This window comes from Ahaetulla prasina, chromosome 5 (genome assembly GCF_028640845.1).
Source record: "Ahaetulla prasina isolate Xishuangbanna chromosome 5, ASM2864084v1, whole genome shotgun sequence".
NCBI lineage: Eukaryota > Metazoa > Chordata > Lepidosauria > Squamata > Colubridae > Ahaetulla > Ahaetulla prasina.
The window spans coordinates 66,567,723-66,591,987 of record NC_080543.1 but is presented as its reverse complement, the minus strand read 5'-3'; the positions used below and the strand labels follow the sequence as shown (position 1 = coordinate 66,591,987).

The 24,265-nt window shown below is 46.6% G+C and overlaps 1 protein-coding gene across 1 annotated transcript in view; it reads left to right on the top strand.

The window, feature by feature from the left end:
* The window catches only part of OTC (ornithine transcarbamylase), a 63,974-nt gene extending 43,422 nt beyond the window's left edge, over positions 1-20,552 (top strand). The window contains exons 10-11 of the mRNA XM_058186592.1: positions 18,616-18,753; positions 20,321-20,552. Of these exons, the coding sequence (XP_058042575.1) occupies positions 18,616-18,753; positions 20,321-20,380 (198 nt within the window). The 3' untranslated portion in view covers positions 20,381-20,552. The remainder of the gene's footprint in view (positions 1-18,615; positions 18,754-20,320) is intronic.
* The last annotated feature ends 3,713 nt before the right edge of the window (positions 20,553-24,265 follow it).

Below are 24,265 nucleotides of genomic sequence, written 5' to 3'. Positions count from 1 at the left end.
TCTGAGCTTTGACCTTTCTGGGGCACAGGAAGAGTATCCTGATTGGTTGTCAGACTCCCAGGGGGTGGGGGTCTTAGCTAGCCTTGCTGGCTGTCTCTCAAGCTTGCTTGAGCCTTGCCATGTGGTGAGTTTCAGTTGTATTGTGTTGCAAATCATGGGGGGATTGAGTGAGCTTGGTTGAAGCCTTAATTGCCCATTGACAAAGGTGGGGAGAATGAGTGAGCTTAGCTGAGGCTTTTAATGGCCCAATGACAGAGCAGGTGGGGGAGACAGGAAGTTGCAGGGAGCTCCTTTGTCTTTAAAATATGTTTCTCCATTTCTCATCCAGGAAGGTATAATATTCTGCTTTTTAAAATATTTCCTAGAATATTTCATTCTTCTAGGAGGGGGGTGGGTGCTAAATTCCTACATGACATAATATGTGTCTTAATACAGTAGCTGCCAGGTTACAACAATGAAATGCCAGGTAGGCATGCATCTCTCTCTCTCTCTTCATTAATCTTGTTTGTTATACTGTATAGTGTTTATGTGTATACTGTATCACATGGCAATAGACACACACATACCCATATGTACATACAGATTCTTAAAGCATTTTTATGTGGGTTTTTTTTTTTGGCTTTGTAAAAGCTAATTGTGAAGTAGAAGAGGGTATTTGCAATGGTGGGATTCAGCCGGTTTGCACCAATTCACAAGAACTGCTAGCTAACTTTTTGTGCAGTTTGGTGAACCAGTTGAAGCCTTGTCCCTCCCCTCCCCACACCTCCTCATCAGGCTGCTTGCCTTGCTTCACTCCCCCCCCTCTTCTTTTACAGCTGAAGCAAGGGGCATTCTTTAATTTTTCTGTTCGAGCTTGCTTATAAGTCTCCTTTCTGCTTTCAATCTGATTCAATCTGATTCCACTGGGCTTGGGAGATGTCTCCAACCCTCTTTCCCCCCCACAAACTTCCGGCCTCCTTCCCTCCCTCCCTCTAGCCTATCGAGAACAGCGCACTCTACCTCCAAGTTCCCGAGTGGGAAGAGGTGTGTGGCCATGAACTCACTGGCCTTAAATTCCTCTATGAGACTGAGCTGGCTGATGCCAAGCACTCTTTGCATGACACAGCTCGGGAGAGACCCAAACTGCAGATCAAGGTGGGCAAGAACCGCACTGAACACGACAAGTGCCTTATTTATTTATTTATTATTTATTTTTCATATTTTTATACAGCCCTATCTCCCTAGGGACTCAGGGCGGTTCACAGGCAGATAAAAATACATATAAATACACAATAAAACATACAATTAAAAAACTTATTCTAAATAGCCAATTAGTTAAAATATCAAAGTATATAAAAACCCGTTAAAACCAGTTAAATTTAAAATCTAAAATCTAATCCAGTCCTGCGCAGATGAATAGATGAGTTTTAAGCTCGCGGCGGAAGGTTCGGAGGTCCGGAAGTTGACGAAGTCCTGGGGGGAGCTCGTTCCAAAGGGTGGGAGCCCCCACAGAGAAGGCCCTTCTCCTGGGTGTCGCCAGACGGCATTGCCTAGCCGACGGCACCCTGAGGAGTCCCTCTCTGTGAGAGCGCACGGGTCGGTGAGAGGTATTCGGTAGCAGCAGACGGTCCCGTAAATAGCCCGGCCCTATCCATGGAGCGCTTTGAAGATCATTACCAAAACCTTGAAGCGCACCCGGAAGGCCACAGGCAGCCAGTGCAGTCTGCGCAGGAGAGGTGTCACATGGGAGCCACAAGGTTTTGGTAATGATCTTCAAATGATCCCTCTATCACCCACGCAGCCGCATTCTGAACTACCTGGAGTCTCCGGGTGCTCCTCAAGGGGAGCCCCATGTAGAGAGCATTGCAGTAATCCAGACGAGACGTCACGAGAGCGTGAGTGACCGTGCATAGGGCATCCCGGTCTAGAAAGGGGCGCAACTGGCAAACCAGGCGAACCTGGTAGAAGGCTCTCCTGGAGACGGCCGTCAAATGGTCTTCAAAAGACAGCCGTTCATCCAGGAGGACGCCCAAGTTGCGCACCCTCTCCATCGGGGCCAGTGACTCGCCCCCGACAGTCAGCCGTGGTCGCAGCTGACTGTACCGGGATGCCGGCATCCACAGCCACTCTGTCTTGGAGGGATTGACCTTGAGCCTGTTTCTCCCCATCCAGACCTGTACGGCTTCCAGACACCAGGACAGCACTTCGATAGCTTCGTTGGGGTGGCCCGGTGTGGAAAAGTACAGCTGAGTATCGTCAGCGTACAGCTGGTACCTCACACCGAAGCCACTGATGATCTCACCCAGCGGCTTCATATAGATGTTGAACAGGAGGGGTGAGAGAATCGACCCCTGAGGCACCCCACAAGTGAGGCGCCTCGGGGTCGATCTCTGCCCTCCCGTCAACACCGTCTGCGACCGATCGGAGACATAGGAGGAGAACCACCGATAAACGGTGCCTCCCACCCCCAATCCCTCCAACCGGTGCAGCAGGATACCATGGTCGATGGTATCAAAAGCCGCTGAGAGGTCTAATAGGACCAAGGCAGAGGAACAACCCCTATCCCTGGCCCTCCAGAGATCATCCACCAACGCGACCAAAGCCGTCTCAGTGCTGTATCCAGGCTGGAAGCCGGACTGGCACGGGTCCAGATAGACAGTTTCATCCAGGTGCCGGGGAAACTGACATGCCACCACCCTCTCTACAACCTTCGCCACAAAGCGAAGGTTGGAGACCGGACGATAATTACCTAAAACAGCTGGGTCCAGGGAAGGCTTCTTGAGGAGGGGTCTCACCACCGCCTTGACAAAAGTGGCTGACTTTTTGGGCCTGTTCCCCCTCAACCATAGTAACTTTAATGGGAGATTACTTATTAATGGATGCAGGATGAATGTTCAGCCAGAGCCATGTGGTTGGTTTCCTTTCATCCCTCAGAGACTCCCGTCTGTTAGGTTTATCTCTAATGTAGCCATGTGATTGCCCATCAGGGTACATGTTCCTGAGGGGGAAATTGCGAGGGGGGCATTTATTGGGTTTTGATGTAACCAACCAAGCGATCCTCTGTTATCCCCAATAATTGTCTCTCATCCACCTCCATTCAGCAAAATCATCACTTCCCCCCGCCATATGCATCCATTGCCACCGACCATGGAGGCAGAAAATGAACAATTAACAGGCAAAGCTTGGTTGATTAATATTAATGGGAGGCTATATTGATTCCAAACGTAATGTTTGGCTTTTCTGTCATTCTATGTTGTAAATCCTTGTTTCAAAAGGTGATATAATTGTGAAATAGGAATCACTTGAAATTCAGATAAGATTCCAATCTCAATGTTTTCTACATTCATAAATGAAAAACAGAAATGCTTTGAGAGCATGTTACTGTCTCCTCCCCCTTTTCCCCCATTCATTTTTCTGTGTCAGGGTAATGATTTAAGAGCTGACTAGCTGCTACAATGATGTAATGCTGGGAATGCGTCAGCAAGGTTTTTTTTTGCTGATATCACTTTAAGAGCCTATAATAGGAAGAGGCCCTGTTGGGGGTGTATCTCTCTCTGTGTGTGCTTCCATGCTGTAATTGCTATTTGTTTGAGGTCTGACTAAAATATATGTATGTATATATTCTTTTTAGATAAAACCACTATTTAAATACAAACCTCTGTTTATTATATTTGCTCCTGGATTATCTCACATAGTCACACTGTGCATGCTCTGGCACTCTGGTAGTTATATTAACTCAAATTTACCATCTGGGCCATGTGCTTCAGCATGTGTTCTTACTTGACTGAATGAAAATAAGTTTCCTGTTCTTCCCTCTGTTACAACTGTTTATTTTCTTAATTATCAGTTTTCACCTTTGGATTGAGCTTCAATTTTGAGTGTGAATAGTTGATTAACTATAAAATTCAACATTTACTTGGAATCTAAATATGATTATTGTGTAGTAATATTGGACTCTAATATTGGACTTTGTAGAAGTCACTTCATTTGCCCACAGGCAAATATTTATTGTTGATGCTGATTGAGAGCTGCTCTTTAGTTCTTACAGACAGGAGTTTCTCCAACTCTATTTGGAGACACTGATGAAGGAATCTGGACCTCCATGCTATATGCAATATCAACTATTCCACATTGTGAGGTTGATTTAGTTAGTCAGTTTCATTAAAAAGTTTTCTGTCAAAGTCTCAGTGTGTTTTTGGATGCTATTTAAAAATCTGTTTTCTGTGAAAGAACTTGGGTGAAGTTATCCATTTATTTATTTATTTATTTATTTATTTATTTATTTATTTATTTATTTATTTATTTATTTATTATATTTGTATACCGCCCTTCTCCCGAAGGACTCAGGGTGGTTCACAGCCAATAAAAGCAGTACATACAATACAAATTTAAAAACTATATAAAAAACTGATTCAATAACGGCCTAAAAATTTAAATACAGTTTAAAACCCCGTTTAAAACCCTAATTAAAACCCTAAAATTAAAACTATGTTCAAGCTAGTCCTGCATGTCTAAACAATAGCGTCTTCAACTCGTGGTGAAAGGTCCGGAGGTCGGGGAGTTGACGAAGCCCCGGAGGCAGCTCATTCCAGAGGGTGGGAGCCCCCACAGAGAAGGCCCTCCCCCTGAAGGTCGCCAGCCGACATTGTTTGGCTGACGGTATCCGGAGGAGGCCCTCTCTGTGAGAGCGCACTGGTCGGTGTGAGGCTACTGGCGGCAGTAGGCGGTCCCGTAAATACCCGGGTCCTAAGCCATGGAGCGCTTTGAAGGTGATAACAAGCACCTTGAATTGGACCCAGAAGATCACTGGGAGCCAGTGCAGACTGCGCAGGAGAGGTGTCACACAAGGTGCTCCCTCTATCACCCGCGCAGCCACATTCTGGACCAGTTGAAGCCTCCGGGTCCCATTCAAGGGGAGCCCCATGTATTATCCATACATATTAAATATGTATTAAAATCGTTCACATTTACAAAAAGGATTCAGATTTCCATTTTCAATAGTCCAGGAATGAAAGTCTATCTGAAGATACTTGTGTGGTGCTAGTCATTTACAATTTTGGTAAACAAAAAATAGCTGACAAGTGTGCACCTATTTGCAAATAAGAATCTCTGTATCATTGAAAGTGGAAATGCAAACAAATTTATTTTAAGGAAAGCAGTTACTTCTCTAGAAAATTACCTCACTTCATCCTAGTCATATGGATAATTACATTCTTAATTGTTAGGATATTGCATTTTTTTGTTCTTTAGTTATGTTTCTTTTGATAACTTGTTACTCTATTGTAATTAAAGTATTTCATTTATAGTTTTGACATGTGCTTCTAGGGCAACTTTTCATAAATTGGTGCTTTACATTTGTTGACTTAAATATATATAATTTCCCATCAACAAACAATAAACCCTAGTTTTTAAGTCCAAAGTATATGTTGGCATTTGATTGAAAACATTAGCAAGAAAAGGGACCTTTATGTATTCATTGCAAGTATGTATGGCATCTGATCTCAATAGTTGGTTACAAAAATATAAAAAACCAATAATAGCATTAACCATATATTTGAAAAACTTGGAGTAAAAAAGTATGCTTTCATTTCCATCCTAATCTGAATGAGATGGAAGGCACTTCAATTTAACAGTGTAAGCCATAATATAGATTCTTTAGTACAGTTGATTTTAGGATTGGTTTATCTATAGTACTATATCAATCAGTTTTGAGAGATCCAAGAATATATAATAGGCCTTGCCAGTGGTAGGATTCAAATTTTTCTACTACCGTTTCTGTGGGAGTGGCTTAGTGGACATGGCTTAGTGGACATGGCTTGGTGGGGCAGCATCTTGCTGTGAGTGACACTGAGTTGGCTACGCCCACTCAGTCACATGACCCCCACCACCAAGCCACACCCACCAACCACGCCCACAGAACCAGCAGAAAAGACAGCTCCTGTGGCCTGTCCCTTTATGGTCCCCCCTACGTCGAAGGACTTTAAAGCGACACTGCAGTCGGCTGCCTTCCAAGCAGCTCTATTGCGACGCTATCCCTCCGGCGCAGCAGGCCGTTCTTCTGGCTGGCTCTGGCAATGGGATGCGGCTGCGCATATGCATAGACAAGCAATGGGGTATGGGTGCATGGCCGGTGAGAAGAATAGGGCAGCAATGGTAGTGATGGTAGCCTCTTTTTTAGCCTGCACTTTTCTAGTTTTCGGCTCAAGAAGCCTGCAGCCGCCACCTCTCTTTTTTGGTATGAGAAGCCTCTTTGCCATCTGGAACTGAGCCAGCAGCGGCAGCTGGAGGCTTCTTGCACCAAAAAAGAGGTGGCAGCTGCAGGCTTCTCGTGCTGAAAACTACAGGCCGAAAAAGAGGCCTGAAGAAGTCCGGTCGCTGCCCTGTTCTTCGCATCAGCTGTGCACACGCACCCCATTGCCTTCTGGTGCAATTTATGGACAGACCCAGACAGGAGAATGGGCTGCTGTGCCGGAGGGACGGCACCGCAGCAGAGCTGCTCAGAAGGCAGCCAAAAACTACTGGCAGCTGGAGGCTCGCTGGCTGAGCCTCACTGGGCACCCCCACCAAGGCATGGACAAAGGTGAGCGAGGTGGATGGTGAGTGGGCACTGTAATGTATCTTTAAGAGTTGTGGAGGGAAAACTGAGCGGGAAAAAGCACGTTGCTGATTGGATGAAGCCTCTGGCTAAACTGTATATAAAGAGAAGGTTTTCCCAGCCCGGGTTGCTGGGTTCACCATATAGTAAAGAGCTGTTGTCACTATCCTGGTCTCCTGCCTCGTTATTGCCCGAATCTAACACTGGCGACGAAGGTGGGATCTCGAGGCTAAGAGCGCCAGGAAAAAAGCTGAAGTCACCAGGAAGACGCGAACCCAGCAAACAAGGGCGGAAAGCAGCGATGTCCAGCTACACACCGCCAGCGCCATTCGACCCAGCTAAGGAGAATGGGGTCATACATGGCTCGTTTGAGTGTTTCGAGGCTTAACGAACTCCAAGGAGTCTCAGACAACAGGAAGCGAGCGTATTTCCTGAGCCACTGCGGTCCAGAGGTTTTCGACACCGCAGAATCGTTGGCGGAGCCAACGCCGGTACAATCGGTGCCGTGGCAGACTCTACAGACCCTATTGAAAGCCCATTATGCACCAACGCCGTCCAAGTATGTGCAACGGTACGAATTCAGGGAGCGTAGGCAGCAAGAGGGCGAGTCCATCAGTGTATACATGGCAGCCCTGAGGAAAGCCACGAGCCATTGCGAGTTCCGAGACTTGGACGAGGCATTGCTGGAGCAACTCATTCGTGGGGTCAGGGACATCCGTTTGCAATGGCAGCTGCTGTCCAAAAGCAACTTAACGCTGGCAAACGCCTTGGACGAAGCCAGGGCTAACGAGATGTCTACCCAAGCGGTGGAAACCCTACAAAAGCAGGTCGCACCAACGGCTGGTGCGAAATCAACCCCGGTCCACAATGAAGAGGTCCAGGCCGAATCGGACGGTGAGGCGGAGGAAGGAGTATTCCACACCGGGAGGCCGGAGAAAGAAGACCGGGGTGACTGCGCGAGTTGCGGAGGGCAACACCAACGACAACAATGCAGATTTAAGGATGCAACTTGTCGGCGGTGCGAAAGGAAGGGGCACCTAGCACAGGTCTGTCGAGCACCCCAACCTTCCCGCCAAAAATTCAAACCGACCAACCAGAGCGCTGGAACGGCGGCGCCCGTGATTGGTCAATTCAAAAAGGCGCGGTTGAATCAGACTGTCGTGAGAGTGGGTCATGCAACAACACGCCTAGAGAAAAAATCTTTAAAAACAAAGATTGAGGGGCGCCGTGCCGATTGAGGTGGACACGGCTCAGCGATCACGATCATGTCCTGGGACACTCGTGAAAGCCTTACCCGCCATCGCAAAGCGCAAGCTGAAACCACAGAAATTAAAGGTACAAGACTACCAAAATCGCATCCCTGTTCGAGGGGTAACGTCCGTCCACGTCGTGTATGGACAGTACAAGAAAACTCTGCCCATCACCATAGTCGATGGGACCCTGCCAAGCTTGTTGGGACTGGATTGGTTCCGAGCATTGGGCATGGGAGTGACTGGAATCTTCAGAAACGAAGTCAACCTCAAAGACGCACTCGTGAAGGAATTTGGGACGCCAGAGACTGCCTGGGCAAGTACACGGGGACCCCTATTTCTTTTAACTTAGACCCCCAAGTTGCCCCTATCCGTCTAAAGGCTAGGAGGGTCCCGTTCGCCCTAAAGCCCAGGATTGACCGGGAACTGGACAAGCTAGTAAACCAGGGAATTCTAGTGCCAGTTGACCATGCTAAGTGGGAGACCCCTATAGTCACCCCAGTCAAACCGGACGGGTCGGTCCGGATTTGCGCTGACTTTATCTCTGAACCATCTTAACGAAGGGAACCATCTTAACGAAGGGAATTGGCGTGGTGACTATGGGAGGTGTCCCGGCCTTTTGAGGCCCGTTTCTCCCACTATTATTTGTGCACTGTCATCTGCACTTATCTGGCCTTTTGGGACCTTTGGCCAGGATTGCTCTTTGGAATTATGGTGGAAGAGACTTGGAGACCGATTTGAGATCTACCGGTGGATATATCCAGGAACAGCTGTAGACAGTGCTGAGGGTGGTAGAAGATCTACCCACCCACCTCGTTTTCCCCCATGGATTTTTGGACTGGGCTATTTTTTCCATCTTTCCATCTTTAGCCTATTTATCATCATTATCAGCCACCATCGGATGATGGGCATCCGTGTGAAGTACTATGGACTAATATTCTGCCATCCTGGACAATGATCATCTCCCGGCGACTGTTATCCCCTAGCGAAGTAGTATTATTTTCACGATTCGCCTATGTTATTCGGTACAGGAACTCTTGCGCCTGCGAGTGCCCCGCTCACAGGAATGGCCGTTTATTACCAAGGGCCGGCCTCAATGACGGATCTTGGGATCCACAGAGGTGGCATCACGAAGAGGAAGAGCCTTTGGGGTTTTAGATAGGGCATTTTAAGGGTGGGAGGGTAGGGCGGGTGTTGGGGGAACCCCGCGGGTGGGGTATCAGTTCCTGCGCATGCTCGTGGCGGTGAGCTAATAGGTCCGAAGGTTATGGGGGGATTTCAGGTTCCATTGGTGGAGGGTGGCGCTATTTGCACGGTTTGGGGGAGGGGCAGATTTGGCGGAAGCGGGGGCTCGGATCGTGTTAAGGGGGCGCGCGCTCGATATTTGCAGGCGATCGCGAGCCCCCAGACTTCTCCCGTTCCCCGGATAGTCAAGCCCCTCAGAGCCTGGGCCTTCGGCTGATGTTATGTAATGCACGGTCCGTGGCCAATAAGGCCCCCCTAATTTACGACCTTATTCAGGGGGGTGCCGCGGACTTTATAGGCATTACGGAAACCTGGTTGGGCGCAGAAGGGGGCGTTCCCCTGGTGCAGATGTGCCCACCAGGTTTCCGTGCATTTCATCAGCCGAGAGCCCAGGGTAGGGGTGGGGGTGGCGGTTGTGATTAGAGAGAGTCTGGAGCCGAGGAGACCACTGTACCTCAGATTGTCGGTGTGAATCCCTCCTTGTGAAGTGGGGCCATAGATGTCAGATGGGCTTGCTGGTCGCGTACCTGGCTCCTTGCTACGTGACAGCTGCCCTGCCCGAGCTCCTGGAGGTGCTTGCTGGGGTGGCAGTTGAAACCCCCAGACTTTTAGTCATGGGGGACTTTAACTTGCCTTCTTCCGGCTCGTCATCGACAGCAGCTCGGGAGTTCACGGCTTACATGACGGCCTTGGACCTGACGCAAGTAGTTGATGGCCCTACCCACACTGGGGTGGTACACTCGATTTGATTTTTGTCTCTGGTCAGTGGTTGAGAGATCTGGACTTAAAGGAAATAGTCATCGAACCTTTGTCATGGTCAGATCACTCTCTCCTTCGCCTAGACTTTCTGACCGCCACCCAACACCGCAGGGAGACGGAGCCAATGCGTTGGTTCCGTCCCAGGCGCCTGATGGACCCGGAGAGGTTCCGGACGGAGCTTGGGCCATTCCTGAGGGTCTGGCTCACGGCACGCCTGAGGAACTTGTTGCGGCCTGGGAACGGGCCGCGCGGGGCCTTAGATCGTGTCGTGCCTTTGCGGCCTCTGACCCGGCGCAGGTCCCAACCGCCCCTGGTTCTCCGAGGAGCTGAGGGGATGGCGCGGAGAAGACGCCTAGAGAGTTCCTGGAGGTCTAGCCGTTCAGAGGCTGATCGGACACTAGTGAAGTCCTATACAAGGACTTACCTAGTGGCATTGAGGAAGCGAGGCGTTGCTCGCCTCCTCCTCATTGCGTCGGCAGATAACCGCCCAGCCGCCCTGTTCCGGGTGACTCGTTCCCTTCTTCACCAGGGGGAGCGGGATGACCCGCTGCAGGGACGTGCTGAGGAGTTTAACGGTTATCTATACGATAAAATCGTTCAGCTTCGGGACGGGTTGGACCAAGATTGCGGTGACTCAGGTGAGGCATCCGAGGGTGGTCTTGGTGACATTGTCTGGGATGAGTTTGACCCTGTGGCTCCCGAGGACATGGACAGGTTGTTGGGTAGACTGAATGCCATCACGTGTTTACTGGACCCATGTCCCTCCTGGCTGGTGCTGGCCACTCAGGAGGTGACACGAGGCTGGCTCCAGGCGATTACGATCGCTTCTTTGGTGGAGGGCGTCTTTCCGGCCGCCTTGAAAGAGGCGGTGGTGAGACCCCTCCTTAAGAAGCCTTCCTGACCCGCTGTTTTAGGTAATTATCGTCCGGTCTCCAACCTTCGCTTCGCGGCGAAGGTTGTAGAGAGTATGGTGGCATATCAGTTTCCCCTGCACCTGGATGAAACCGTCTATCTAGACCCGTTCCAGTCCGGTTTCCGGCCCGGTTACAGCACAGAGACGGCTTTGGTCAGTTGGTGGATGATCTCTGGAGGCCAGGGATAGGGGTTGTTCCTCTGCCCTGGTCCTATTAGACCTCTCAGCGGCTTTCGATACCATCGACCATGGTATCCTGCGCCCGGCTGGAGGGATTGGGAGTGGAGGCACCGTTTATCGGTGGTTCTCCTCCTATCTCTCCGACCGGTCGCAGTCGGTGTTGACAGGGGCAGAGGTCACCCCGAGGCGCCTCACTTGTGGGTGCCGCAGGGGTCGATCCTCTCGCCTTCTGTTTAACATCTACATGAAGCCGCTGGGTGAGATCATCAGTGGTTTCGGCGTGAGGTATCAGCTGTATGCGGATGACACCCAGCTGTACTTTCACGCCGGACCACCCCAACGAAGCTATCAAGTGCTGTCCCGGTGTCTGGAGGCTGTACGGGTCTGGATGGGGAGAAACAGGCTCAAGCTCAATCCTCCAAGACAGAGTGGCTGTGGATGCGGCATCCCGGTACAGTCAGCTAACCACGGCTGACCATCGGTGGCGAGTCATTGGCCCGATGGAGGGGTGCAACTTAGGCGCCCTCCTGATGAACGGCTGTCTTTGGAAGATCATTTGACGGCCGCTCCAGGAGAGCGTTACCAGGTTCGCTTGGTGCGCCAGTTGCGCCTTTCTGGACCGAGATGCCCTGTGCACAGTCACCCACCCACTCGTGACGTCTCGCCTGGATTACTGCAATGCTCTCTACATGGGGCTCCCCTTGAAGGGCATCCGGAGGCTGCAGTTAGTCCAGAATGTGGCTGCGGGTGATAGAGGGAGCCCTCGTGGCTCCCGTATAACACCCATCCTGCGCAGACTGCACTGGCTACCTGTGGCCTTCCGGTGCGCTTCAATGTTTTGGTGACCACCTTTAAAGCGCCCATGGCATAGGGCCGGGTTATCACGGGACCGCCTACTGCTACCGAATACCTCTCACCGACCCGCGCCTCACAGAGAGGGACTCCTCAGGGTGCCGTCAGCGAGGCAATGTTGCCTGGCGACGCCCAGGAAGGGCCTTCTCTGTGGGGCTCCCACCCTCTGGAATGAACTGCCCCCAGGACTTCGCCAGCTTCGGACCTTCGGACCTTCATATGAGCTTAAAACATACCTATTTAACTGCGCAGGACTGAGTTAGATTTTAGTTTGTGGGTTTTAACTTGGGTTTTAATTTTTTATATTTTTTAATTATTAGGCTTTTGAATAAGTTTTTTAATTGTTTTTAGAATTGTATTTATTGCTTTTAAATGCCTGTAAACCGCCCTGAGTCCTTTGGGAGATAGGGCGGTATATAAATATAAACAATAAATAAATAAATAAACTATAAGGCAACACTTAACAAAGCGTTGCAAAAGAGTGCTTACCCCGTCCCGGTGGTACAGCACTTACTGCACTCAATGGGGCAAGGGCAAGTTTTTGCCAAGTTAGACTTGGCCCAAGCCTATCAACAGCTGCCCGTAGATAGCAGCACAGCCGAAGCGCAGACAATTGTGACTCACAGAGGGGCTTTTAAGTGTACCCGGTTACAGTTTGGGGTTAGTGTGGCTCCAGGGTTATTTCAGAACCTAATGGAGCGGCTATTGCAGGGACTACCAGGGGTGGTACCATACTTTGACGATGTACTGGTATCCGCTGAGAATCTAGAGGAATTAGGGGTAAGGCTGCGAAAAGTTTTGGGCATTTTCCGGTCTGCCGGTCTCACAGTTAAACTGAACAAATGCCAGATCGGGGTTGAATCAGTGGAATTCCTAGGCTACCGGATAGACAGAAAAGGGATTCACCCCACTGAGAGCAAGGTACGGGCCATCAGGAAGGCCCCGGTTCCAAAGAACAAAACGGAGTTGCAGGCATTCTTAGGTCTGGTCAATTTCTACGCGGTATTCTTAAGGAATAAGGCAACAGTAGCCGAGCCGCTTCATAAACTACTAGCAAAGACGGCTGCATGGTCTTGGGGAAAGGCGGAAGCTAGGGCATTCGAAGGGGTAAAGAATCTCCTATCGAGTGATAGCCTCCTTATCCAATACAATGGCACGCTGCCATTAGTGTTAAGCTGCGATGCATCTTTCCATGGGGTGGCGGGTGAGCGCAGCAAGAGGTTGCCAAATGGCCCAGAAGCCCCTATTGCATACTACTCCCGAACCATGTCATCAACTGAAAGGAATTATAGCCAGCTTGATAAGGAAGCCTTGGCTATAGTCTCAGGAGTAAAGAAATTCCACGAATATGTATTTGGTCGTGATTTCGAAATCATCACGGACCATAGACCCTTGCTAGGCTTGTTGGCAGGCGACCGCCCAACGCCCGTGGCACTTTCGCCCAGACTGACCAGATGGACAATCTTTCTAGCGGCGTATTCTTACAAACTACTACACCGGCCAGGGAAGGAATTAGGGCATGCAGACGCCCTGAGCAGATGCCCGTTACCAGAGACTATCGAAGAGCCCACTCCGAGGACACCAGTTCTGCTAATTGACTCTTTGGACTCTGGCCCAGTCACATCCAAAGAGGTGGCTCGGGCTTCGTACAAGGACATTACAATAAGGACTGTAATTGGTTGGGTACAAAGAGGTTGGCCCGCTGCGCCGGGCGAGCGTTTTAAAGAATTTGTAAAGAAACGTGGGGAACTCTCAGCTCAAGGGGGGTGCCTGCTATGGGGGGATCGAGTGGTGATCCCGGAGAAATTGAGGGAAAAGGTATTGGAGCTCCTTCACGAGGGCCACCCAGGGATCGTGAGAATGAAGGGTCTAGCGAGAAGCTATGTGTGGTGGCCCTTAATGGACACGGAAATTGCTGAAAGGGTAGGGAAATGCCAGGCCTGCCAGGAGTCCAGACCGCTACCCCCAACGGCCCCGATTCGGGAATGGGAAAGACCCCAGGGCCCTTGGTCTAGGATCCATATCGATTTTGCCGGCCCCTTCCACGGCCAAACCTTTCTGGTAGTAGTCGATGCCTACTCCAAATGGCTGGAAATCATTCTCATGAGATCCATGACAGCCGAGGCCGTGATTTCAGTCCTACGGCACCTATTTGTAACCCACGGGTTGCCCGACACGTTAGTCTCCGATAACGGCCCGCACCACGGCAACCCAGTTTGAGGGTACTTGGCAGAGGAGGGCATCCGCATGTCCTCTCGGCGCCTTTCCACCCTGCGATTTAACGGCCTTGCAGAACGCTTGCTCGAGCGCAAAGGAAGCATTGTCCAGAATCAGGCCAGGCGATTGGCAAACAAAAATTGATACTTTCCTAGCAGTCCAACACAGAACCCCCTGTGTAGCAACTGGCCGCAGCCCGGCAGAGCTATTAATGGGTCGGAAGCTTAGGTGCCCGCTAGACCGGCTAAACCCAAACTACACACCAGACGGTTACAAAGGGGCACATGGTAAAACAAGAGTGATGACAGTAGGCGACCTAGTGTGGGCACACAACTACAGCGAGGGCCCTACCTGGTTAAAAGGGAAAATCCTAGAGATAACAGGACCAAAATCATATCTGGTAGAGATAGAGGATGGCTGGGTATGGAAGCGCCACATAGACCAAATAAGGAAACGATAACCGTAAATCAGAATCAGATGAAACAGGCCCTGACTATCAATGTTTGAATCCACAGCTGACTCAAACCCGGGCAAACGCGGGACTTATCTGAGTTCCAGGAGGTCCAGCGACGCCAACCGGTTCCTCCTGAAAACAGCAGGGACGACTCTGCAATAATCCAGGGCCGGATGGCCTAGAGGAGGAGCTGAGAGGAACAAACAGTCCCTCCGGTCAGCTCGACACACTCCCAGAAAATGAATTGCGCAGGTCCGAAAGAGTCAGGAGACGCCCAGTCTACTTGCGTGATTACGTTGAAAAATAAGATGTTAATTCTATGTAAATAGTGGTAAAGTGCTTTCTGGGAGGGAAGGAGTGTAATGTATCTTTAAGAGTTGTGGAGGGAAAACTGAGCGGGAAAAAGCACGTTGCTGATTGGATGAAGCCTCTGGCTAAACTGTATATAAAGAGAAGGTTTTCCCAGCCCGGGTTGCTGGGTTCACCATATAGTAAAGAGCTGTTGTCACTATCCTGGTCTCCTGCCTCGTTATTGCCCGAATCTAACAGGCACCATGTGGGAGGAGGCCCCAGAGAAGGCCAGAGCTAGGGAATGGTGCATTTGTTCCCCGACACAGCCAAGGCAAACAGCGAGTGGGCGGAGACTCTGACTGGGACCTCCCTGGGCAAGAAGGCGCCATGCATACCTTCGGTGAGCAGAGTGAGTAAGGTGCATGGCGAAGGCAACATATATAGGGCGGGTGGGATGGGGGGCCGGTACAAGCAGTAACCACGTGGGAAGGAGTGGGGCCAGCCAGAGGTGGCATTTGCCGGTTCGGCGAACCAGTTAAAATTTACACTACTGGTTCACCCAATCTGGTCTGAACTGGCTGAATACCACCTCTGGGTCTTGCAAAATGGCTTTGCATTGTGGAGAAATGGACAGATTCAATTTGAGATAAGCAGCTTTATACAAAAATATCAAGGAACTTCCTATTAAAGCTTTGAGACTAGCTCTTCACCAGAGGCATAGGTAGAAACGTATTTTCTGCCTGCACATTAAAGCAGCTGTTTCAAGGGCCTTGATGAGATGTTTAGTTTAACAGCAGGTGAAGCTAAGCAGAATCACATCAGATACCTGTACAATTAGCACAGGGCACCCCGAAGGCTGTGTGCTCTCCCCACTTCTCTCTGTATACCACAATGACTGCATCTCCAACGATCCATCTGTCAAACTACTGAAGTTTGCAGATGACACAATAGAGATCGATCTCATTCGAGACAATGATGAATCCGCATACAGAAGGGAGGTTGAACGACTAGCCTCGTGGTGCTACTAGAACAATCTGGAACTGAACACACTCAAAACCGTAGAAATGGGGTAGACTTTAGAGAAACCCCTCCATACTTCCACCTCTCACAATACTAGACAACACAGTATCAACAGTAGAAACCTTCAAATTTCTAGGTTCTACCATTTTGCAAGATCTAAAATGGACAGCTAACATCAAAAACGTCATCAAAAAAGGACAACAAAGAATGTTCTTTCTGCACCAACTCAGAAAGCTCAAACTGCCCAAGGAGCTGCTGATCCAGTTCTACAGAGGAATTATTGAGTCTGTCATCTGCACCTCTGTAACTGTCTGGTTTGGTTCGCAACCCAAAAAGACAGACGCAGACTTCAGAGGATAATTAGAACTGCAGAAAAAAACAATTGCTACCAACCTGCCTTCCATTGAGGACCTGTATACTGCACAAATCAAAAAGAGAGCTGTGAAAATATTTACAGACCCCTCACATCCTGGACATAAACTGTTTCAACTCCTACCCTCAAAACGACACTATAAACCACTGCACACCAGAACAACTAGACACAAGAACAGTTTTTTCCCGAAGGCCATCACTCTGCTAAACAAATAATTCATTCAACACTGTCAAACTATTTACTAAATCTGCACTACTATTAATCTTCTCATTGTTCCCATCACCCATCTCCTTCCATTTATGACTGTAACTTTGTTGCTTGTATCCTTACGATTTATATTGATATTGATTGTTTCCTGATTGCTTATTTGTACCCTATGACTATCGTTAAGTGTTGTAAGTGTTGTACCTTGATGAAGGTATCTTTTCTTTTATGTACACTGAGAGCATATGCACCAAGACAAATTCCTTGTGTGTCCAGTCACACTTGGCCAATAAAAATTCTATTCTATTCTATTCTATTCTATTCTATTCTATTCTATTCTATTCTATTCTATTCTATTCTATTCTATTCTATTCTAATGGACATTTCACATTTTGCAAAGCAACTGATGTGTTTCAGTTGGGCTTTGAAGGAAACATTTTGAACAGCACTGATTATTATTTGTATAGGTCTTTTCAGGTTGTTCACTTTCTACTTTTTTCTATTAATTAGGTTATTTCTCCATAATAGAATGTTTATACCATGAAAATTAGAATAGGGAGCAGATAGCTTTATGTATTTCATAATGTGCACAATACAAAATTATTACTGTCTCTTCTTTTATAGTTTCAGTCTTTTAAATATTGTACTGATTGAGAATTTGTCATTTATATTTGAATAGATAAACATCTGTCTTCCCAGGAAACCACTGTCTGTGCTCTTCAGACAGTAGCCTGGGAAAATATATGTGCCTTTTCATATAGTTAGGTAGGACTTTTAATTTTAATCATTAGCATAATATTAATTTTAATTAATATTAACTTTTAATTCTTAATCAAAAGTGGCTATGCATGAGAAATGAAGCTACTTGGAACACTTTGCAGATAGTCCTTGAGTTACGACTATAATTTAGCCTGGTTGTAAGTCATGGTCACAAGTTGGGGTATGTGACTGGATTTGAGGTTATTGCTGGGTGTTTTTTTTTACAACAGTCATTAAGCAATTTTCAATCATTTAAATGAATCAATTTATCCTTATAGGCAGTTTTTCAGTGGAAATTGGCAAAAAAAAGTCACAAGTAGTGGCCTTGTGACCAAAGGACATTGCAAAAGGTGCAAAGGTGAGCTGGTTAGCAAACATCCAAATACAATCATGTGATTGCAAGGAAGGTTGTACAGCTGTTGTAACTCCAAAAATGGGTCATAAATAACTCAGAGATGTCCATTATAACATTGCAACTCCCGGCCACCCACTAACCTGGCCTCCCAGCCACCAGAACTGCAAGTGGGCAGCCAAAAGGCCAGGCAGGCAGGCAGGAGGCCAGGCGAAGGCCAGGCGAGCAGTTGGGAGCCAGGCAGCGAGGGACCAGGCAAGGCGAGGAGGGGCTGGGAGGGGAGGGGCGAGGAGAGGTAAGATGCCCCTCGACGTAAGTGACATTGAGTCGGCCATGCCCACCTAGTCACATGACCATCCAACCACGCCTACCCAGCTGGTCATTAGGCCGCAGAATCGGTTGTTAAATGATTTGAATCCCACCACTGGATATTTGTGCTTTGTCTGCAAAGTTTACTATCAACCACTGTTTCATATGCAATTCAATAGCACAGAATAAGAAATTTATTTTAACTGAAAGACAAAAATACCAGATTATTTATATTTAATTTAAAACGTACAATATAGTGTACAATACAGTGTTGTGCAGCACTTCAGGTCTGCATAGGCAAAAAAGTAATTTATAATGCTTAAAGGGAAGAATGCAATACCTTTTTTATAATTCCTGAAACCAAACCCACCTTTTTATAGGTTGGTTCTTTAGCTAGAAAGAGCAACTGTGCAATCTTGTGGAAAAATGCAATTTTTTAAAAAAACAGGTACTAACACAATGAAGCAAGTTTTTATCTTTAAATTCGAAGCACTGTGTAGTCTTATTTACACTATCACGATCATGCTATAGTTATCAATAATTTCCAGTTTTAATAAATATGGTAAGTTGTACGTCCTTTCCAACTGTCAACATAAGAGATATTTTGATATAAAAGTTGCCTTATTGGTAATATATATATATAGATAGATACATTGACACACACACACACACACATAATATATAATATGCTGCCCATGTCACTGATGGGAGGGGGACAGAGAGAGAGAGACTATAAACTACATATAACACTTTCCAGAGTTGCTTTCTTAGTGAGATGCATAAAAACAAAGTTGTTTTTCCTTTCTATTGCAACATTACTTACTAATGAGATTCAAGTATATGTATTTCTTCTGAATATTTAGACTGCGCAAGAGGCTGCTTCTGATTGGACTTTCTTACACTGCTTACCCAGAAAGCTGGAAGAAGTTAACGATGAAGTATTTTATTCTCCAAAGTCACTGGTTTTTCAAGCGGCTGAAAACAGGAAATGGACTATTATGGTATGGACACTATAATCACTTAGATGTGAGCAATTCTGTTCTCTAGGTGATGGAGTTTTACAGGTAGTCCTTACAACAGTTCATTTAGTGATTGTTTGAAGTTACAACGGCACTGGAAAAAGTGACTTATGATCATTTTTCACATTTACGACCATGGCAGCATTCCCATAGTCATGTGATCAAAATTAGATGCTTGGCAATTGATTCATATTTATGACAGTTGCTGTGTCCTGGGATCATATAATCACCTTTTGTGACTTTCTGACAAGCGAAGTCAATGGGGAAACTAGATTCACTTAACAACCATTTACTAACTTAACTGCAGAGATTCATTTAACAACTGTGGCAAGAAAGGTTGTAAAATGGGGCAAAATTCACTTAACAAATGTCTCATTTAATAAAAGCAATTTTGGGATCAATTGTGGTAAGTCAAGTACTACTTGTATTCTATTTTTCTTTTTGATAGTTGGAATCACACCAACTATCCAATATATATTAAATTGAGGCCTGCAGTAGTAATAATTTTTAGCCTTGACTAAATCATCTTCAGTTGCTTAATAGCAGAAATGGGCTTTTCCAGTACTAGTTTCACTAATATGGGTGGGAGGTGTCAGGGCTGAGTATTAAAAATAAGTACAAGGCAAGGCAAGGAAGTTTTGATGGATGTAGTCCTGTTATTATGTATTAGACACACTTGTTGGTCAATGGATAATTGGCTAAGTTTGAATGAACTGCCTCCTACAAATTCATGACTGTCAACATGGAGGCAGGAACTGTGGTTAGGGATATTTAGAAGCTGAGGCTGTTGGTAGCATCAATTACACAGGCTGACAGAATATTTTTTTAAAAATATTTTTTAAAAAATCTCTTTAAAATCTCCCTTTACAGGAGATCACTGACTCTTCCATTCTAAGCCCCCCCTCCCTTCTCCCTTTGTTATGTGACCCAGAGTGGATAAATTATTATAGGGTTAATTGTCGTTTTCTCTATATTGCTTTTTCTAGATTTTTGTTCTCTGCTGCCAAATATATATTTTAAGATAAGCAAATCAATTACCACAAAAGCATGTGATGCTCAATAACTAACTACCTCATTCTACAGAGTTAGACAAATTCCTTGCTGATAAGGCTATGATTGGCTACAGTGAAGTTTATAAGCTACCTGCAAGATTACAAGTGGCAAACCTTTGAACTCCATTTGCCAGCAAGCTGTAATTTTATTCCCTTGTCTCATTTGTAACATTCCCATGGATATCTAGTTAGCCTTTTGGGAAAATGGGATACTGGACTAGATGCAAATTTAGTCTTGTTCAACAATGTTTTTATGCATTGACTTACTAATATTGATATAAAAGGACACTGCATACTTTATTATCATTTTACTGATACTTCCAATGCTGTCTGCAAACATTGAGTAGGATTTTGGTACCCGTGAAAATTATGGGCTGAATTAGTCATGACCCATTCTATATCCAATTGATTTTATTGGTTATTAATTTAACAGACTAAACCCACACTATATATGTAATATTTTTTCCTAGTGTAATTGTATTAATTCTCTCTTCTAGGCTGTCATGGTTTCCCTGCTGACAGATTATTCACCACAGCTGCAAATGCCTACATTTTGATTTTGAGGTTTCTGCCAAGGAAAATATTCTTTACAGCAAAATAATTTGCTTTATAAAGGAACTTTTTCTCTGAAAAGCAAGATCAAATCGGTGATAATTATTTAACAATATATAACAACATGTTATATTTTCACAGTGGATCTGTTCTTTTATTTAAACATTACAGCTGCTCTTTTTTCTATTGTCTACCCCTTTTGTGGTCTGTATTTTGATTAGATTTCCATATATTTAGTATTTCAGCAAATGGATCATTTCAGAATCCAAACAACGATTTCACATTGTCCTTGAGTTTCATATGGGTCCTTGAGTGGCTCAGACTGCTAAGACAGTCTGTTATTAATAGCAACTGCTTGCAATTACTGCAGGTTCAAGCCCCACCAGGCCCAAGGTTGACTCAGCCTTCCATCCTTTATAAGGTAGGTAAAATGAGGACCCAGATTGTTGGGGGCAATAAGTTGACTTTGTATATAATATACAAATGGATAAAGACTATTGCTTGACATAGTGTAAGCCGCCCTGAGTCTTCGGAGAAGGGTGGGATATAAATGCAAATTTAAAAAAAATTGTAGAAATGACCTCATAAACATGTCCTGGAATCATTACTATAAAAATCACTGCAGTTTTCTCAAAAGCTTTCTCCTTTCTCTGCTGATCTTGGAGAGCATGACCAGATATGTCCCTGTGCACTGGGAGGAGAGGGTTGGGGAATGAGAGAGGGGAAAAAAATTACAATTTTTTTACAAATTACAAATTGCATTTCAGATACAATTGGAAAAAAATCTAAGCTCTTTTGTCAACTCTGAAGCAAACCTGGCTGAAGCCATCTTTTGCTGCCTTATAGTTGCCATGAACTCTGAAAGGGGGAAGGGAGGGGGAAGTAGATAGATTGGTTAAGATGTGCCAGAGCTGGAGAATATCAACACCTTCCATCAAGCGCTAAGGGCTAGATTCAAAGATGACTTCCAGGCCCTGCAATCCAAAGCAGAAATCTGCAAGATTAAGCAGAGGGGCTGGCTCACCAAGGAGTACATCCGAGAGTTCAGAGTGGCTGAGAAGCTCCGACAGTGGCCGGAGAGGCTACTGGTCCACTTCTTTAAGGAGGACCTGTACCATGACCTGCTGCACACGTGCATTTACCAAGGGATCCTCGATCAGATCAACAAATGGTATTGGATGGCAATGGCAATGGACCTCGAGCTCAAGTGGTACAAGAAGCATGGAGCCACGGATCAAAAGCCCAACGCCCAACCAGAGAAGCACCAGCTTGGAGACGATTGACCCCTGAAAGTCGCAGACCCCTCTAATGGAGCCTTGGGACTGCCTATAAAGTGCTTCCATTGTGGCTAGCAAGGCCATTGGGTGGCCAAATATCTAGCCCCAGGTCCCCAGCCAAGGGGAAAGCCGCCAGTCTGCCAAGGCAAAGAAGCCCCACCAAAAGGTGAGAGAGAAGGGGAAGTTCTCCTGCCAGGCCGTTGAGGTCTCTCCCCTAGGATGTATTAGGAAACGTGCATCCGGTTTTCCACAGCAGCTTGTTAAAGCCAGTAATAGGGTCTAAGCTGAGGCCAGTGGACCGGGTAGCCCCAAAGCTAATCATAGTGCAAGGCAGTGGTGGGTTCTAACCAGTTTTGCCACTGCTTCACATTGCACAAGTGCTTTTTGATTTCAAGTAATTTTGAAATCACTTGACTCCTTTTCCCCTTTCCCTTAGCATCCTGATTTTTATAGAGAAATGTAATCAGTGCAGCCATACTTGTAAAACATTGGCTCTGCTATCAGAAACACTGTACTATAATATTCCATGTTATTCATAAAACATTCTGGTTTTGTTTTGTTGGTTTGCATGCATTCTGTTTTGCCTCACTCAAATACCTGCCCATGGAAACATTTTATCAGTATTTTAGTCTCTTTTTTAAAAATCTGTTTCGTCTTTCCGGGTTGTTGTTTTTAAATAATATTTATTGAATTTCCAAAAGTTAAAATACACAATACAAAAAAAGCACAATACACAAATATATGTATGTATGTATATGTATATATATATATGTAGGTCTTGGCATTTTCGGGTCTTTTCCTGTGTAAGGTTGAGAGTATCTTGGCGATGTTTCGACAAGGTCTCACTCATCATCTTCAGGCTGGTGTCTTCGGCTTCGTGCTTCTCAAGCAACCTTACACGGGAAAAGACCCGAAAATGCCAAGACCTACATACCTATATCCGTGAAAACCTACGAAAACGTGTGTGTGTGTGTGTGTGTGTGTGTAGGTTTTGGCGTATTCGGGTCTTTTCCTGTGTAAGGTTGAGAGTATCTTGGTGACATTTCGACGAAGTCTCACTCGTCATCTTCAGGCTGGTTCTTATGGCTTCGTGCTTGTGCGAGCAATGCATGGTTGGAGCTGCCGTCTCTCTATAAATACTGGTGGGGAGGTGTAGAGTGTTGGCTTTGTTGCTGTAAGCAGGTTGGTTGGCTGTGTGGTTGCATCTTGATTGGTAGGTGGAGTGGATGTTTGCAGATTAGTCGGCTATTTCGTAGCATCCTGTGTGGTGTGGTCCTAGTTGTGTGCCCATTAGTCTTCTGTATTGTAACGACCTGGGTAATGGGCTGTGTAGTAATGTCCTGAGATCTGGAAATGTGACCTTCTGTAATGGTAATGGGCTATCTGGAAATGTCCTGAGTTCTGGGAATGGTTCCACACAGCCCATTACCATTACAGGAGATCACATTCCCAGAATTCAGGACGTTTCACACAGCCCATTACCCAGCCCATTGCCCAATAGGAATAGTTCTGGGTTTTTTTCTATTTTCTGTCCTGTTATTTTATCCAGCCAGTTTTTTATCTTACCCCAAAATTTCTTAATCTTAGGACAGGTCCACCACATGTGGTAGAATGTCCTTTGTTTGTGACCACATCTCCAACAATTTGGGGACCTATTTGGAAACATCCTGGCCAATCTCGTTGATGGCAAATGCCATCTATAAAACATTTTGTACAAATTTTCTTTATAAACAGCTGACATCATTAACTTGTAGTTTCGATCCTACAATCTATCCCATTGATCCAGATAAATATTGCGTCCAAAATTGGCTATAGCTGAATGTCTCAATCGGACTGGTACTGGTCCCCATAACAGTCGAGATGGGACCACATCCGGTTTAGAAAGTAAGAAAACTTTCCAGGGGTTCCATCAAATATGGCTCTGAATTGTAGTGGCATGGCTGGGGGTGTGGCCAGTGGTGCTGGCAATGGTGGGGCCACTGCTGGTTGTGGAACCAGGGTAGGCGCCCATTGGCACTGGACCCAGCCCTGGCCAGGGTAGAAAACCAAATCGGGGGGGAGGGGTCTGGTTGGCTGGCGGGAGCCTGGGTGGTGGTCAAAGCAGTGGGCCAACTGGCCCCACAGTCTGGAGGCTCCTCTTTGCAATGGCGGGCTGGATTGGTCTACAGGCCCAGTTGGTGGGTTGATAGCTGTCAACATGGTAGATCAGGGGAATGAAGGGGAAATTCCACTTGAGGGTGTCACATTTCCCTGGCTTGGGAAAGTGAACGTTGGCTGAGCCAGGACCATAACGGCTGGGCCAGTTAGAGTGTGCTGACCCAGGCTGCCAACACTCAGCTGGCTGAACTTTTCAGGGATCCCCTCCAGGGTTTGGCTTCTCAGTAGTGGCTGGACTCCCCACTCCTGGGACTCTCTGAGGTCAATGGGCATCATGGCTCTCCACTCGAAGATCGTGGTGTGCTCTGCCCACAGTAAGTTGGCGTTCCTGGAGCATTTTCTGGCCAGCAAATTGCTCCTCTGCCTGGTATAGTTCCTGGGTGACTGGCCACTGCGCTGGCTCCTGAAATGTCAGGACCATGAAAGCATCTCTGGAGTTGTGTCCACATTGGGGGA